Source organism: Lethenteron reissneri, chromosome 56, assembly GCF_015708825.2.
Source record: "Lethenteron reissneri isolate LAM-NWPU_2019-01 chromosome 56, ASM1570882v1, whole genome shotgun sequence".
NCBI classification, from domain to species: Eukaryota; Metazoa; Chordata; class Hyperoartia; order Petromyzontiformes; family Petromyzontidae; genus Lethenteron; species Lethenteron reissneri.
The window spans coordinates 437,276-454,162 of record NC_083834.1 but is presented as its reverse complement, the minus strand read 5'-3'; the positions used below and the strand labels follow the sequence as shown (position 1 = coordinate 454,162).

At 50.8% G+C, this 16,887-nt stretch overlaps 1 protein-coding gene across 2 annotated transcripts in view; it reads right to left on the bottom strand.

Moving 5' to 3' along the window:
• The window catches only part of LOC133357047 (guanylate-binding protein 2-like), a 56,584-nt gene extending 46,490 nt beyond the window's left edge, over positions 1-10,094 (bottom strand). For both annotated transcript variants that reach the window (XM_061574787.1, XM_061574788.1), the window contains exon 1: positions 9,792-10,094. In XM_061574787.1, coding sequence (XP_061430771.1) covers positions 9,792-10,020 — 229 coding nt within the window. In that variant the 5' untranslated portion in view covers positions 10,021-10,094. The remainder of the gene's footprint in view (positions 1-9,791) is intronic.
• Positions 10,095-16,887: the final 6,793 nt, after the last annotated feature.

Below are 16,887 nucleotides of genomic sequence, written 5' to 3'. Positions count from 1 at the left end.
TGGAGATCGACAGGTGACGTCACTGTGAAGATCGACAGGTGACGTCACTGTGGAGATCGACAGGTGACGTCAGTGTGGAGATCGACATGTGACGTCACTGTGGAGATCGACAGGTGACGTCGCTGTGGATATCGACAGGTGACATCACTGGATATCGACAGATGACGTCACTGTGAAGACCGACAGGTGACGTCACTGTGTAGATCGACAGGTGACGTCGCTGTGGAGATTGACAGGTGACGTCACTGGAGATCGACAGGTGACGTCACTGCGGAGATCGACAGGTGACGTCACTGCGGAGATCGACACGTGACGTCACTGCGGAGATCGACAGGTGACGTCACTGCGGAGATTGACACGTGACGTCACTGCGGAGATCGACAGGTGACGTCACTGCGGAGATCGACAGGTGACGTCACTGCGGAGATCGACAGGTGACGTCGCTGTAAAGATCGACAGGTGACATCACTGCGGAAATCGACAGGTGACGTCACTATGGAAATCGACAGGTGACGTCACTGCGGAGATCGACAGGTGACGTCACTATGGAAATCGACAGGTGACGTCGCTGTGGAAATCGACAGGTGACGTCACTATGGAAATCGACAGGTGACGTCGCTGTGGAAATCGACAGGTGACGTCGCTGCGGAAATCGACAGGTGACGTCACTATGGAAATCGACAGGTGACGTCGCTGTGGAGATCGACAGGTGACGTCGCTGCGGAAATCGACAGGTGACGTCACTATGGAAATCGACAGGTGACGTCGCTGTGGAGATCGACAGGTGACGTCACTGTGAAGATTGACAGGTGACGTCACTGTGGAGATCGACAGGTGACGTCGCTGTGGATATCGACAGGTGGCATCACTGGATATCGACAGGTGACGTCACTGTGAAGACCGACAGGTGACGTCACTGTGTAGATCGATAGGTGACGTCACTGCGGAGATCGACACGTGACGTCACTGCGGAGATCGACAGGTGACGTCACTGCGGAGATCGACAGGTGACGTCACTGAGGAGATCGACAGGTGATGTCACTGCGGAGATCGACAGGTGACGTCGCTGTGGAGATCAACAGGTGACAACGCTGTAAAGATCGACAGGTGACGTCACTGCGGAAATCGACAGGTGACGTCACTATGGAAATCGACAGGTGACGTCACTGTGGAGATCGACAGGTGACGTCACTATGGAAATCGACAGGTGACGTCGCTGTGGAAATCGACAGGTGACGTCACTATGGAAATCGACAGGTGACGTCGCTGTGGAAATCGACAGGTGACGTCGCTGCGGAAATCGACAGGTGACGTCACTATGGAAATCGACAGGTGACGTCGCTGTGGAGATCGACAGGTGACGTCGCTGCGGAAATCGACAGGTGACGTCACTGTGGAGATTGACAGGTGACGTCACTATGGAAATCGACAGGTGACGTCACTGCGGAGATCGACAGGTGACGTCACTGCGGAGATCGACAAGTGACGTCACTGCGGAGATCGACAGGTGACGTCACTGCGGAGATCGACAGGTGACGTCACTGCGGAGATCGACAGGTGACGTCACTGCGGAGATTGACAGGTGACGTCACTGCGGAGATCGACAGGTGACGTCGCTGTGAAGATCGACAGGTGACGTCACTGCGGAGATCGACAGGTGATGTCACTGTGAAGATCGACAGGTGACGTCACTGCGGAGATCGACTGGTGACATCAAAGTGTAGATCGACAGGTGACGTTACTGCGGAGATCGACAGGTGACGTCACTGTGGTGATCGACAGGTGACATCGCTGTGGACATCGGAACATGACGTCACTGTGGAGATCGACAGGTGACGTTACTGTGTAGATCGACAGGTGACGTCACTGTGGAGATCGACAGGTGACGTTACTGTGTAGATCGACAGGTGACGTCGCTGTGAAGATCGACAGGTGACGTCGCTGTGAAGATCGACAGGTGACGTCACTGTGAAGATCGACAGGTGATGTCACTGTGGAGATCGACAGGTGACGTCACTGTGAAGATCGACAGGTGACGACACTGTGGAGATCGACAGGTGACGTCACTGTGAAGATCGACAGGTGACGTCACTGCGAAGATCGACAGGTGACGTCACTGCGGAGATCGACAGGTGACGTCACTGCGGAGATCGACAGGTGACGTCACTGCGGAGATCGACAGGTGACGTCACTGCGGAGATCGACAGGTGACAGCACTGCGGAGATCGACAGGTGACGTCACTGCGGAGATCGACAGGTGATGTCACTGTGAAGATCGACAGGTGACGTCACTGCGGAGATCGACAGGTGACATCAAAGTGTAGATCGACAGGTGACGTTACTGCGGAGATCGACAGGTGACGTCACTGTGGTGATCGACAGGTGACATCGCTGTGGACATCGGAACATCACGTCACTGTGGAGATCGACAGGTGACGTTACTGTGTAGATCGACAGGTGACGTCACTGTGGAGATCGACAGGTGACGTTACTGTGTAGATCGACAGGTGACGTCACTGTGAAGATCGACAGGTGACGTCGCTGTGAAGATCGACAGGTGACGTCACTGTGAAGATCGACAGGTGATGTCACTGTGGAGATCGACAGGTGACGTCACTGTGAAGATCAACAGGTGACGACACTGTGGAGATCGACAGGTGACGTCACTGTGAAGATCGACAGGTGACGTCACTGTGAAGATCGACAGGTGACGTCACTGTGAAGATCGACAGGTGACGTCACTGTGAAGATCGACAGGTAACGTCACTGTGAAGATCGACAGGTGACGTCGCTGTGAAGATCGACAGGTGACGTCACTGTGGAGATCGACAGGTGACGTCACTGTGTAGATCGACAGGTGACATCGCTGTGAAGATCGACAGGTGACGTCACTGTGAAGATCGACAGGTGATGTCACTGTGAAGATCGACAGGTGACGTCACTGTGAAGATGGAGAGGTGACGTCACTGTGGAGATCGACAGGTGACGTCACTGTGAAGATCGACAGGTGACGTCACTGTGAAGATCGACAGGTGACGTCACTGTGAAGATGGAGAGGTGACGTCACTGTGTAGATCGACAGGTGACGTCACTGTGAAGATCGACAGGTGACGTCACTGTGTAGATCGACAGGTGACGTCGCTGTGTAGATCGACAGGTGACGTCGCTGTGTAGATCGACAGGTGACGTCGCTGTGAAGATCGACAGGTGACGTCACTGTGTAGATCGACAGGTGACGTCGCTGTGTAGATCGACAGGTGACGTCGCTGTGTAGATCGACAGGTGACGTCACTGTGAAGATCGACAGGTGACGTCGCTGTGTAGATCGACAGGTGACGTCGCTGTGAAGATCGACAGGTGACGTCGCTGTGTAGATCGACAGGTGACGTCACTGTGTAGATCGACAGGTGACGTCACTGTGGAGATCGACAGGTGATGTCACTATGGAAATCGACAGGTGATGTCACTGCGGAGATCGACAGGTGACGTCACTGCGGAGATCGACAGGTGACGTCGCTGTGGAGATCAACAGGTGACAACGCTGTAAAGATCGACAGGTGACGTCACTGCGGAAATCGACAGGTGACGTCACTATGGAAATCGACAGGTGACGTCACTGTGGAGATCGACAGGTGACGTCACTATGGAAATCGACAGGTGACGTCGCTGTGGAAATCGACAGGTGACGTCACTATGGAAATCGACAGGTGACGTCGCTGTGGAAATCGACAGGTGACGTCGCTGCGGAAATCGACAGGTGACGTCACTATGGAAATCGACAGGTGACGTCGCTGTGGAGATCGACAGGTGACGTCGCTGCGGAAATCGACAGGTGACGTCACTGTGGAGATTGACAGGTGACGTCACTATGGAAATCGACAGGTGACGTCACTGCGGAGATCGACAGGTGACGTCACTGCGGAGATCGACAAGTGACGTCACTGCGGAGATCGACAGGTGACGTCACTGCGGAGATCGACAGGTGACGCCACTGCGGAGATCGACAGGTGACGTCACTGCGGAGATTGACAGGTGACGTCACTGCGGAGATCGACAGGTGACGTCGCTGTGAAGATCGACAGGTGACGTCACTGCGGAGATCGACAGGTGATGTCACTGTGAAGATCGACAGGTGACGTCACTGCGGAGATCGACAGGTGACATCAAAGTGTAGATCGACAGGTGACGTTACTGCGGAGATCGACAGGTGACGTCACTGTGGTGATCGACAGGTGACATCGCTGTGGACATCGGAACATGACGTCACTGTGGAGATCGACAGGTGACGTTACTGTGTAGATCGACAGGTGACGTCACTGTGGAGATCGACAGGTGACGTTACTGTGTAGATCGACAGGTGACGTCACTGTGAAGATCGACAGGTGACGTCGCTGTGAAGATCGACAGGTGACGTCACTGTGAAGATCGACAGGTGATGTCACTGTGGAGATCGACAGGTGACGTCACTGTGAAGATCGACAGGTGACGACACTGTGGAGATCGACAGGTGACGTCACTGGGAAGATCGACAGGTGACGTCACTGTGAAGATCGACAGGAGACGTCACTGCGGAGATCGACAGGTGACGTCACTGCGGAGATCGACAGGTGACGTCACTGCGGAGATCGACAGGTGACGTCACTGCGGAGATCGACAGGTGACGTCACTGCGGAGATCGACAGGTGACGTCACTGCGGAGATCGACAGGTGACGTCACTGCGGAGATCGACAGGTGACGTCGCTGTGAAGATCGACAGGTGACGTCACTGCGGAGATCGACAGGTGATGTCACTGTGAAGATCGACAGGTGACGTCACTGCGGAGATCGACAGGTGACATCAAAGTGTAGATCGACAGGTGACGTTACTGCGGAGATCGACAGGTGACGTCACTGTGGTGATCGACAGGTGACATCGCTGTGGACATCGGAACATCACGTCACTGTGGAGATCGACAGGTGACGTTACTGTGTAGATCGACAGGTGACGTCACTGTGGAGATCGACAGGTGACGTTACTGTGTAGATCGACAGGTGACGTCACTGTGAAGATCGACAGGTGACGTCGCTGTGAAGATCGACAGGTGACGTCACTGTGAAGATCGACAGGTGATGTCACTGTGGAGATCGACAGGTGACGTCACTGTGAAGATCAACAGGTGACGACACTGTGGAGATCGACAGGTGACGTCACTGTGAAGATCGACAGGTGACGTCACTGTGAAGATCGACAGGTGACGTCACTGTGAAGATCGACAGGTGACGTCACTGTGAAGATCGACAGGTAACGTCACTGTGAAGATCGACAGGTGACGTCGCTGTGAAGATCGACAGGTGACGTCACTGTGGAGATCGACAGGTGACGTCACTGTGTAGATCGACAGGTGACATCGCTGTGAAGATCGACAGGTGACGTCACTGTGAAGATCGACAGGTGATGTCACTGTGAAGATCGACAGGTGACGTCACTGTGAAGATGGAGAGGTGACGTCACTGTGGAGATCGACAGGTGACGTCACTGTGAAGATCGACAGGTGACGTCACTGTGAAGATCGACAGGTGACGTCACTGTGAAGATGGAGAGGTGACGTCACTGTGTAGATCGACAGGTGACGTCACTGTGAAGATCGACAGGTGACGTCACTGTGTAGATCGACAGGTGACGTCGCTGTGTAGATCGACAGGTGACGTCGCTGTGTAGATCGACAGGTGACGTCGCTGTGAAGATCGACAGGTGACGTCACTGTGTAGATCGACAGGTGACGTCGCTGTGTAGATCGACAGGTGACGTCGCTGTGTAGATCGACAGGTGACGTCACTGTGAAGATCGACAGGTGACGTCGCTGTGTAGATCGACAGGTGACGTCGCTGTGAAGATCGACAGGTGACGTCGCTGTGTAGATCGACAGGTGACGTCACTGTGTAGATCGACAGGTGACGTCACTGTGTAGATCGACAGGTGACGTCACTGTGGAGATCGACAGGTGACGTCGCTGTGAAGATCGACAGGTGACGTCACTGTGAAGATCGACAGGTGATGTCACTGTGAAGATCGACAAGTGACGTCACTGTGAAGGATCCTGGAGACAGGTGACGTCACTGTGGAGATCGACAGGTGACGTCACTGTGAAGATCGACAGGTGACGTCACTGTGAAGATCGACAGGTGACGTCACTGTGAAGATCGACAGGTGACGTCACTGTGTAGATCGACAGGTGACGTCGCTGTGTAGATCGACAGGTGACGTCGCTGTGTAGATCGACAGGTGACGTCACTGTGAAGATCGACAGGTGACGTCGCTGTGTAGATCGACAGGTGACGTCGCTGTGAAGATCGACAGGTGACGTCGCTGTGTAGATCGACAGGTGACGTCACTGTGTAGATCGACAGGTGACGTCACTGTAAAGATCGACAGGTGACGTCACTGTGAAGATCGACAGGTGACGTCACTGTGTAGATCGACAGGTGACGTCGCTGTGAAGATCGACAGGTGACGTCACTGTGGAGATCGACAGGTGACGTCACTGTGGAGATCGACAGGTGACGTCACTGTGAAGATCGACAGGTGACGTCACTGTGAAGATGGAGAGGTGACGTCGCTGTGTAGATCGACAGGTGACGTCGCTGTGAAGATCGACAGGTGACGTCGCTGTGGAGATCGACAGGTGACGTCACTGTGAAGATGGAGAGGTGACGTCACTGTGTAGATCGACAGGTGACGTCACTGTGGAGATCGACAGGTGACGTCACTGTGAAGATGGAGAGGTGACGTCACTGTGTAGATCGACAGGTGACGTCACTGTGGAGATCGACAGGTGACGTCACTGTGAAGATCGACGGGTGACGTCACTGTGAAGATCGACAGGTGACGTCACTGTGTAGATCGACAGGTGACGTCACTGTGTAGATCGACAGGTGACGTCACTGTGTAGATCGACAGGTGACGTCACTGTGAAGATCGACAGGTGACGTCACTGTGAAGATCGACAGGTGAGGTGACTGGATATCGACAGGTGACGTCACTGTGAAGATCGACAGGTGACGTGACTGGATATCGACAGGTGACGTCGCTGTGGAGATCGACAGATGACGTGACTGGATATTGACAGGTGACGTCGCTGTGGAGATCTACAGGTGACGTGACTGGATATCGACAGGTGACGTCGCTGTGGAGATCGACAGGTGACGTGACTGTGTAGACCGACAAGTGACGTCGCTGTGGAGATCGACAGGTGACGTCGCTGTGAAGACCGACAAGTGACGTCACTGTGGAGATCGACAAGTGACGTCACTGTGAAGACCGACAGGTGACGTCGCTGTGTAGACCGACAAGTGACGTCGCTGTGGATATTGACAGGTGACGTCGCTGTGAAGACCGACAAGTGACGTCACTGTGGAGATCGACAAGTGACGTCGCTGTGGATATTGACAGGTGACGTCGCTGTGAAGACCGACAAGTGACGTCACTGTGGAGATCGACAAGTGACGTCACTGTGAAGACCGACAGGTGACGTCGCTGTGTAGACCGACAAGTGACGTCACTGTGGATATTGACAGGTGACGTCACTGTGTAGACCGACAAGTGACATCACTGTGGAGATCGACAAGTGACGTCACTGTGAAGACCGACAGGTGACGTCACTGTGTAGACCGACAGGTGACGTCGCTGTGGATATTGACAGGTGACGTCACTGTGTAGACCGACAAGTGACGTCGCTGTGGATATTGACAGGTGACGTCGCTGTGAAGACCGACAAGTGACGTCACTGTGGAGATCGACTGGTTACGTCGCTGTGGAGACCGACAAGTGATGTCACCTTAGAGATCCACGGGTGACGTCCCCGTGGATCTCCACGAGGGAGCTGTGGAGCCTTCCAGAGAATGCCAAAGGTTTGAAGTGTGCTTCGTATAAGATACGTAACTATCTTAAACATGACCACACATTACTCCTACAATCACAGCCACATTTTACTCTGAATAAATATAAAAAAAAAACCACCTTACACAAAAATTTAAAGCAATAATAATAGAAGTAGCGTCTGATCATCATCAGTGGTTCTCCTGTGGCCAGAGTGCCCTCGATATTGAAATGTGGAACTTAGAAAGGTGGCCACCTGCCTTTACGGGCTACTAAGGAATCAGATCAGAGCACTGGGCCAGTAGCATCACCAAGATCCGGGTTCAAAACTGGATCGCAGCCTCCCATGGTTAAACAATGCTCTCAATTATAGGAAGTCGATTACATCAGCGCAGTCAGCGATGACCACATGAATATTATGGTATATTTGCTATTCCACTTATTTCGGAAAATTCCAACTGTGACATTTAAACGTTTCGTGTCGACGTGCATTGGCCGCCGCTTGCCTGGCAGATCAAGGGTGGGCCTCTCGTGCAGATGGTGACACGGATAAGTCGCCACATTCATTCCGAACCCTGCCTGAAGTAGGGCTATCACCTACAAGGTCAGCCTATTATATGTATCTTTCTGTGAGACAGTTTTGTTATCATGCAGTGCTCATGAAGATTGTGTGCAAAGCTATTGTCTTGTGCTCGTGAACGAAATGAATGTGCGGCCGTGTGTGGGATTTTCCACCAACGAATGGAGGACTGCGGGGCTTGCGTCACAGTGCCGGCCAAACCGGTTTGGGCAGCGGGACGATTCCACGCTCACCCTCGTATCAACCGTCGTGTCTGCAGAGGCCACTCTTCCCAACCACTATACTGGCCCGCATAACACGCGGTGAGCGGTGTTAACATAATTAACAGATAAAAAAAACCTGACCTAAGTACCTCCTCCCCGTAGCTGTCTCTCCACATCAATTGCTTCACACACCGAGCAGTCCGCACGGCCTTTGCACGTAACCGCCCACCTATTCGTCCCTCCAGCCAGCCAGCCAGCAAAACTCACCCTAGATGAACTCAGCATACTCACCCTGCACACACACTTACCCTGCACACTTACCCTGCACACACACAACACTCACCCTGTACACACACAACACTCATCCTGTACAAACACAACACACCCTGTACACACACTTACCCTGCACACACACAACACTCACCCTGTACACACACGACACTCGCCCTGTACACACACAACACTCACCCTGTACAAACACAACACACTCACCCTGTACACACACACACACTCACCATGTACACACACAGCACACTCACCCTGCACACACACAGCGCACTCACCATGCACACACACACAGCGCATTCACCCTGCACACCCACACAGCACACTCACCATGCACACACACACAGCACACTCACCCTGCACACACACACAGCACACTCACCATGCACACACACACAGCGCACTCACCCTGCACACACACACACAGCACACACACCATGCACACACACACAGCGCACTCCCCCTGCACACACACACAGCACACTCACCCTGCACACACACAGCACACTCACCCTGCACACACACACACAGCGCACTCACCCTGCACACACACGCAGCAGACTCACCCTACACACACACAGCACACTGACCCTGCACACACACAGCGCACTCACCCTGCACACACACACAGCACACTCACCATGCACACACACACAGCGCACTCACACGGCACACACACACAGCACACTCACCCTGCACTCACACACACAGCACACTCACCCTGCACACACACACAGCGCACTCACCCTGCACACACACACACCCTGCACACACACACAGCACACTCACCCTGCACACACACACAGCACACTCGCCCTGCACACACGCACACACGGCACACACCCTGCACACACACAGCACACTCACCCTGCACCGGGGTGCACGATCCGGCCCTGGTCCCCGCGAGTCTGTTCATCAGGAAGGACTTGCCGGTGCGGTACCGGCCCACGATGGCCACCACCACCACGGGCTTCGCGATCCTCGCAAGTGCCCGGGCCGTGTCTACCACCACGCAGAAGCGGCCCTGCTCATCCGTCACGAGCAGGGGCAGCGGCGCTGGAAACGCGACCAGGGGACAGCGAGAGCTGCTCGCCATGGCCAGCGGAGGAAGGTGGCAGCAGCAGCAGCACGGGGGTCACGCCGTGAGATGCGACTACGTGAGTCTCACCATGGGGGTCACTGCTGGGAAGTGAGCTGGTTTCACTTCGCAGTGACGCGCACATACCGTGACGCGCACCCACACCGTGACACACACTCACAGTGACACCGACACCCAAAGTCACACCGTAATTAAGTTGGTTTTATACTCTTAGTTCTTTCGGTAAAGTCACGTAAGTAAAAAATGAAATTAAAATTAATAAAAATAAAACAATAAAAATCACGACGTTTCGGAGGCAACACAAGTCTCCGTCATCAGGTGGGACCGTCACATCCAGATTTGCTGCATCAAGCGACGGTCAATGGTATAGTGTATAGCATATTGTATAATAATACATAGTATTAAAGTGTAATGTTTAATACAATGTATAAGGTAATATATAGTTTCATAATTGTATAGTGAATATACAGCAGTGTGGTATACAGTTGGGTGGGTAGAATAATATATAGTGTAATATTACAATGTATAGTCTAAAATCATATTAGTTGCTGCGGCGCCATATTATTAACATTCCTTCCCTTTATTAATTCTAACCTTACTCCCTCCCTTTGATACTGCTAATCCTGCATAATGCATGGGCATAATGACTTTAAACCCCTCGCCAATCCTCCTACGCATTTCACAAGTAGTACTAATCGCATATCTGCATTTCCCATAAATATGCTAAATTCCTCTTGATATGCACTCTGCAGGGAATGGATTCTTTGCTCCGCTGCAAGCTTCCTATCACCACTCTCCCATTGACATATTTCGTTGCTTCCTCTTAGTACATTTCACACGACGGTTAATGGTATAGTGTATAGCATATTGTATAATAATAAATAGTATTAAAGTGTAATGTTTAATACAATGTATAAGGTAATATATAGTATCGTAATTTTATAGTGAATATATAGCAGTGTTGGTATACAGTTGGGTGGGTAGAATAAAACAGTGTAATATTACAATGTATAGTCTATAACCATATTAGTTGCTGTGGCGCCATATTATTAACATTCCTTCCCTTTATTAATTCTAACCTTACTCCCTCCCTTTGATACTGCTAATCCTGCATAATGCATGGTGTTGTATCTATGCCCTGTTTTCCGTTATTAATATTAAGAATAATTAAGAAAAAAATGTTTTTTTTTATCTATATATAAAATCGTTCATGTCTGTCTGTCTGTGTGTGTGGATTTCGGCCCATACGCACTTTCATTGGACGACGGTTGCCCCTGGCAACGGCTAGCCACGCCTTCGCCGCTTTCATTGGACCTGGCAACGGCTAGCGACGCCTTCGCCAAGGGCTGCAGTTTCATTGGACGGCGGTTGCCCCTGCCAACGGCTAGCCACGCCTTCGCCACTTTCATAAGCTCCGTATTTAATTAAATAATAGCCATTACACAGTATTGTTGGAGCGCTGAGGGGGGGGGGGGGGGAAGGCACGCCACCCGTACCCTGCCTCTTCCAAGCCGACAATTTTAGGCGAGGCCGCAGGCTTTGCACGCTACTAGGCCTCGACACCCACCACGCCACTCTGAGGTAAATTCATCAAAGTTTTTCCTACTCTTCACTACACCCCCACCACAATGTGTGCTATTAATATTACTTTTAAACCCAACGCGCCAACAATCGATTACTTTAATGTTCACTGTACAAATACTCATTAAGCTGGGTGAGCGTACTGCCAGTCTATCATGTACACTCTAGCCTGCTTATGAAGCTGAGTGCGTGTACTGGCAGTCTATAATGTGGACTCTTGCCTGGTTATTATAATCGATTCTTTATATGTTCTTTGTACAAACAGTCATTAAGCTGCTTGAGCGACCCCAGTTCGATTCCAACTCACGCCCACCACCGCTGACGATTATTTGAAACGGACCTGGCCCTCCCCTAGGTCCACTCAGCCTCAAACGCGTAACTGCTGTCGTGTGTGAACATCGTCACTGGGGAGACAAAGGCGGCCGGGCATCGTGGATCCAAGTCCCGGGCGAAGCCGGGTCATGTGTATGTGTGTTTATGTGTATGTCTGTGTGTCTCTATGTATGTGTGTATGTATGTGTATGTATGTGTTTGTGTGTATGTGTGTGTGTATGTATGTGGGTTTTTTTGTATGTCTTTATGTGTATGTCTGCGTGTCTCTATGTATGTGTGTATGTACGTGTGTGCATGTGTTTGTGTGTGTGTATGTATGTGTGTGTATGTGTGTGTATGTGTTTGTGTGTATGTGTGTGTATGTATGTATTTGTATGTGTTTGTGTGTTTACGCTCGCATTACACAAATGTGTTGCAGGTCTAAGGCGTTCCTCGCGCAGCATTGCCGCTTTATTATTGCAGTCGTTTACTGCCGTGCGCACCCTGAAAGTCGTGTGTGTCTGCAGCAAGCGCGTGTATGTGTTCCTATGGACGCGCGCGCGTGTGTTGTGTAGGGGGAACGGTAGTGTAGTGCTTAGCGTGCTGTCTGTGTCTGTGTGTGTGTGTCTGTGTGTGTGTGTGTGCGTGTGTGGTGTGTGGGGAGCGATAGTGTAGTGCTTAGCGTGCTGTCTGTGTGTCTGTGTGTGTGTGTGTCTGTCTGTGTCTGTCTGTGTGTGTCTGCGTGTGTCTGTGTGTGTGTCTGTGTGTGTGTCTGTGCGTGTGTGGTGTGTGAGGAGCGGTGGGTGTAGTGCTTAACGCTACGCTGCGCTACCAACCCGGCGAACCGAGTTCGATTCCCGCTCACGGCCACCACCGGTGACGATTATTTGAACCTCCCCTAGGTCCACTCAGCCTCAAACGAGTAACTGGTGTTACGTATTAACATCGGCACTGGGGAGACAAAGGCGGCCGGGCTTGGTGGATCCAAGTCCCGGGCGAAGCCGGGTCATGTGTATGTGTGTATGTGTTTATGTGTATGTCTGTGTGTCTGTATGCATGTGTGTATGTATGTGTGTGCATGTGTTTGTGTGTATGTATGTGTGTGTGTATGTATGTGGGTTTTTTTGTATGTGTTTATGTGTATGTCTGCGTGCCTGTATGTATGTGTGTATGTACGTCTGTGGATGTGTTTGTGTGTATGTATGTGTGTGTCTATGTATGTGTGTGTATGTGTTTCTGTGTTTGTATGTGTGTGTATGTATGTGTGTTATGTGTCTGTCTGTGTGTCTGCATGTATGTGTGTGTGTATTGTGTATGTGTTTGTGTGTGTTTGTGTGTTTACGCTCGCATTACACAAATGTGTAATGCGGGTCTAAGGCGTTCCTTACACAGCATTGCCGCTTTATTATTTCAGTCGTTTACTGCCGTACGCACCCTGAAAGTCGTGTGTGTCTGCAGCAAGCGCGTGTATGTGTACCTATGGACGCGCGCGCGTGTGTTGTGTAGGGGGAACGGTAGTGTAGTGCTTAGCGTGCTGCCTGTGTCTGTGTGTGTGTGTCTGTGTGTGTGTGTCTGTGTGTGTGTCTGTGTGTGTGTCTGTGTGTGTGCGTGTGTGGTGTGTGGGGAGCGGTAGTGTAGTGGTTAGCGTGCTGTCTGTGTGTCTGTGTGTCTCTGTCTGTGTGTGTCTGCGTGTGTCTGTGTGTGTGTCTGTGTGTGTGTCTGTGCGTGTGTGGTGTGTGAGGAGCGGTGGGTGTAGTGCTTAACGCTACGCTGCGCTACCAACCCGGCGAACCCAGTTCGATTCCCGCTCACGGCCACCACCGGTGACGATTATTTGAACCTCCCCTAGGTCGACTCTGCCTCAAACGAGTAACTGCTGTAGCGTATTAACATCGCCACTGGGGAGACAAAGGCGGCCGGCCGTGGTAGATACAAGTCCCGGGCGAAGCCGGGTAGTACAGCTAGTATCTATATATATTTTTTAATTAAATAATGAAAACAATCCACTACTCTTCACAAGCACACCAGGAATCTATGAAACATGGAGGGCCATTAAAACGGTAAGAATTCGGTCACAGAGAGGTCAAAGACATCCAGATGGACAAAAGATCGATGGACCAACCTCCCAAGACATCTGGAGATGCACAGATAAGGTGCAGAGTAAAGGATAACAACGGTTGCAACTCGCGTTTTCCTTAACGTTTTCCTTACCGAAAAGTAGAAACTTAACAAAAAGAATTAACCAACAAACAATAGGGGCTTTTTATTAGTAATTCCCTTATATTACTCGTATTCACCGCATACATATTATTTAGAATTATATGTTTTCTATCTATATGACCTTCCTAAAAACTAAAGAGTACGAATTCCAGAAAGCTTAAGTGGAAACTTAGTTACACTTAACCTCAGGACATTAAAATATAACTCAGAATAAAACACCAATCTCTGGAGAACTAAACTTGGCGAAGCCCTCAAAATAATGATGTAACGAGGATCATTACGAATATTCATTAAACATAGACGAATAATAACCACGATACTAAGACCGAGGGAACTCATAAGAAATATCAAGAATAAATGTAACACACAGGACCACATAAAGTATTGCATAAATCTCCTCGACCACCTTTGTCTTCCAACGGGGTCTGGCCTCGGGATGACCCACGCAGGACAAGCAAGGAGGGAGCCAAAAGGTCACAGGGGGGAGTCTGTGCTGACATTCCGAGGACATCTGTTTTTTTTGGTTTGTTGTTCCTCTCGCAAGAGATGCGCAGAGAGGGGAGTCAAGTTTTGAGTTTAAGCACAAGCGCACATCACGAATGAGCAGTCTGGTTCGAGTCGTGCTCAGTCTTGCAACTCAGCTTGCGACGCGGCGTTGCGATGGGGCTCGCAAGAGAGCTGGGGCAGATTGTGCCTCGAGGAGAGATGGGACGACGAGGGGTCGTTAAAGTGACAGTCTGAGTGCAGTCTGTTCGAGTCGCGCTTAGTCTCGCGACTCGGCTTGCGACGCAGCGTTGCGACGGGGCTCGCAAGGGAGCTGGGGCGCGTCGTGCCTCGAGAAGTGATGGAACGAGGAGGGGTCGTTCGAGTCGCAGAAGTCTGAGTTCAACCTGGGTCGAGGCTGGGTTTCAGCCGTGCTCCGGCTGGCGGAGCGTCGTGAGGGAGCAAACACCGATGCCGATAGCAGGTGTCGCTTCTCGCAGAACGAAGTTAAGTGCGAGTGAAGCTGGCAGCTGCACGAACAAAGGAAAGCACGGAGAAGAGAGAGTGACGAGTGACGACAAGCAATCAACCTGTAAAAGGGCGGAAATCGCCAAGCGTCGACCAAGCAAGCATCGAAAAGGACGAGCAGCAGCGGATGAGCAACAAGAGCCATCGTTCATCGCCAGAGCGCTCCAAGCCAGTGAGCGCGCACAGCCGCGTTGTCCAGAGCTCGAGCCAACACCGCCTGAAGGGCGAGTGTCTGTGTGAAGCGGGCAGCGATCAAGGAGAGAGCGACGACGAAATCATCGCGCACCACGACGGCGAGCATCGTGCCGACGCCACTCATCTAGCAGTAGAGAGAGAGAGAGCGCACGAGCAGCACGACTCGGACGTCACCGAGCGTCGTGCCGACTCGTGGAGGAGCTGCGCGCTATCCGACGACGGAATCATCGCGCATCACGCCGGCGAGCGTCGTGCCAACTCGTCGTCCAGCAGTGGAGAGTGAGAGCGCACGAGCAGAGACACGCCCGAGCGAGGGAGCAGCACGGTCTTGCTGCGGCCACGCCCATGCCAGAGAGAACCTGGCCGCTGTTTGTATATTCCCTTCCACACCCCACAAGCTAACGACACAACTCCCGGCTCTAAGAAAAATATAATTAATATTACAAGGGGACAACGCACACACAACACGCACACGAATAAGACTTTCAAAAAGTTATTTTTGCGTTTCAAAAAGGGTTGCCATTTCAAGGTGGTGCGTTCAATATCAACTGATCGTGCAAAGCAGTTGCTGCCGTCGAGTTACATGAATAAGAAAGGTTTTAGTCATTTATTTTCGTTAATTGTATAATCTTGCCCATAGATTTATTGACCTATGCTTTCGCCTTTGCATACTAGAGTGTCATGTGTTTGTTTAGAATTAAAATTGCTTAACACCAACTGTTCGAGTGTTTCTTTCCAAATCCATGCAAAACTGTTTTATTCCTAAGAACTGTATCCTGTGATGAGATATGAAACTGGAGACCTAAAATAACATAACACACACTAAGATAATCAGTAAATGTTTAATCAATGATAATCCTGTTATCCCGATTGATACAACTCTGGATAAACGAAACTAAGCTTAATTATCATAACTGCACACATTAACATAATCGCAAGCGTCCGCATAAATTACTACGATTATCTCCGCGATTATCATAATTTATGCATATAATTACACACATTAACATAATTTATGCGATTTGCGCATTTTTTGGAAAATTGTTAATTTTTATCATTTTTATCAAAATTTCATAATCCAACACATACAACAATGGGCATAATGACTTTAAACCCCTCGCCAAACCTCCTACGCATTTCACAAGTAGTACTAATCGCATATCTGCATTTCCCATAAATATGCCAAATTCCTCTTGATATGCAAATTATTTTGTCAAGGCGCTCTTCGCCCCTCCATCCCAGCATAAATAGTCGCTCCAAGCCTGGGGCGTGCCATTCAGACTCTGTCTTCTTGACAGACCTGTTCTCCACCTGAAGACGGCTGCTTGCGTTGTGGCCGAAACGTCGTGAGAATAATTTTATTATGTTTTATTTTTTTATTATTTTCCTTCCACGTGACTTTACCGAAAGAACCAAGACGATGAATCCCTGCAGTCACGAAAGCTTTAAATCGAAATTTAGCCTCTGCATCCGTCCACTTGGCGGAGCAGACAGCCGATTCAAAGCGCCAAGCGAATGCGCTCCAATCCCCTCCGACAGTAAATT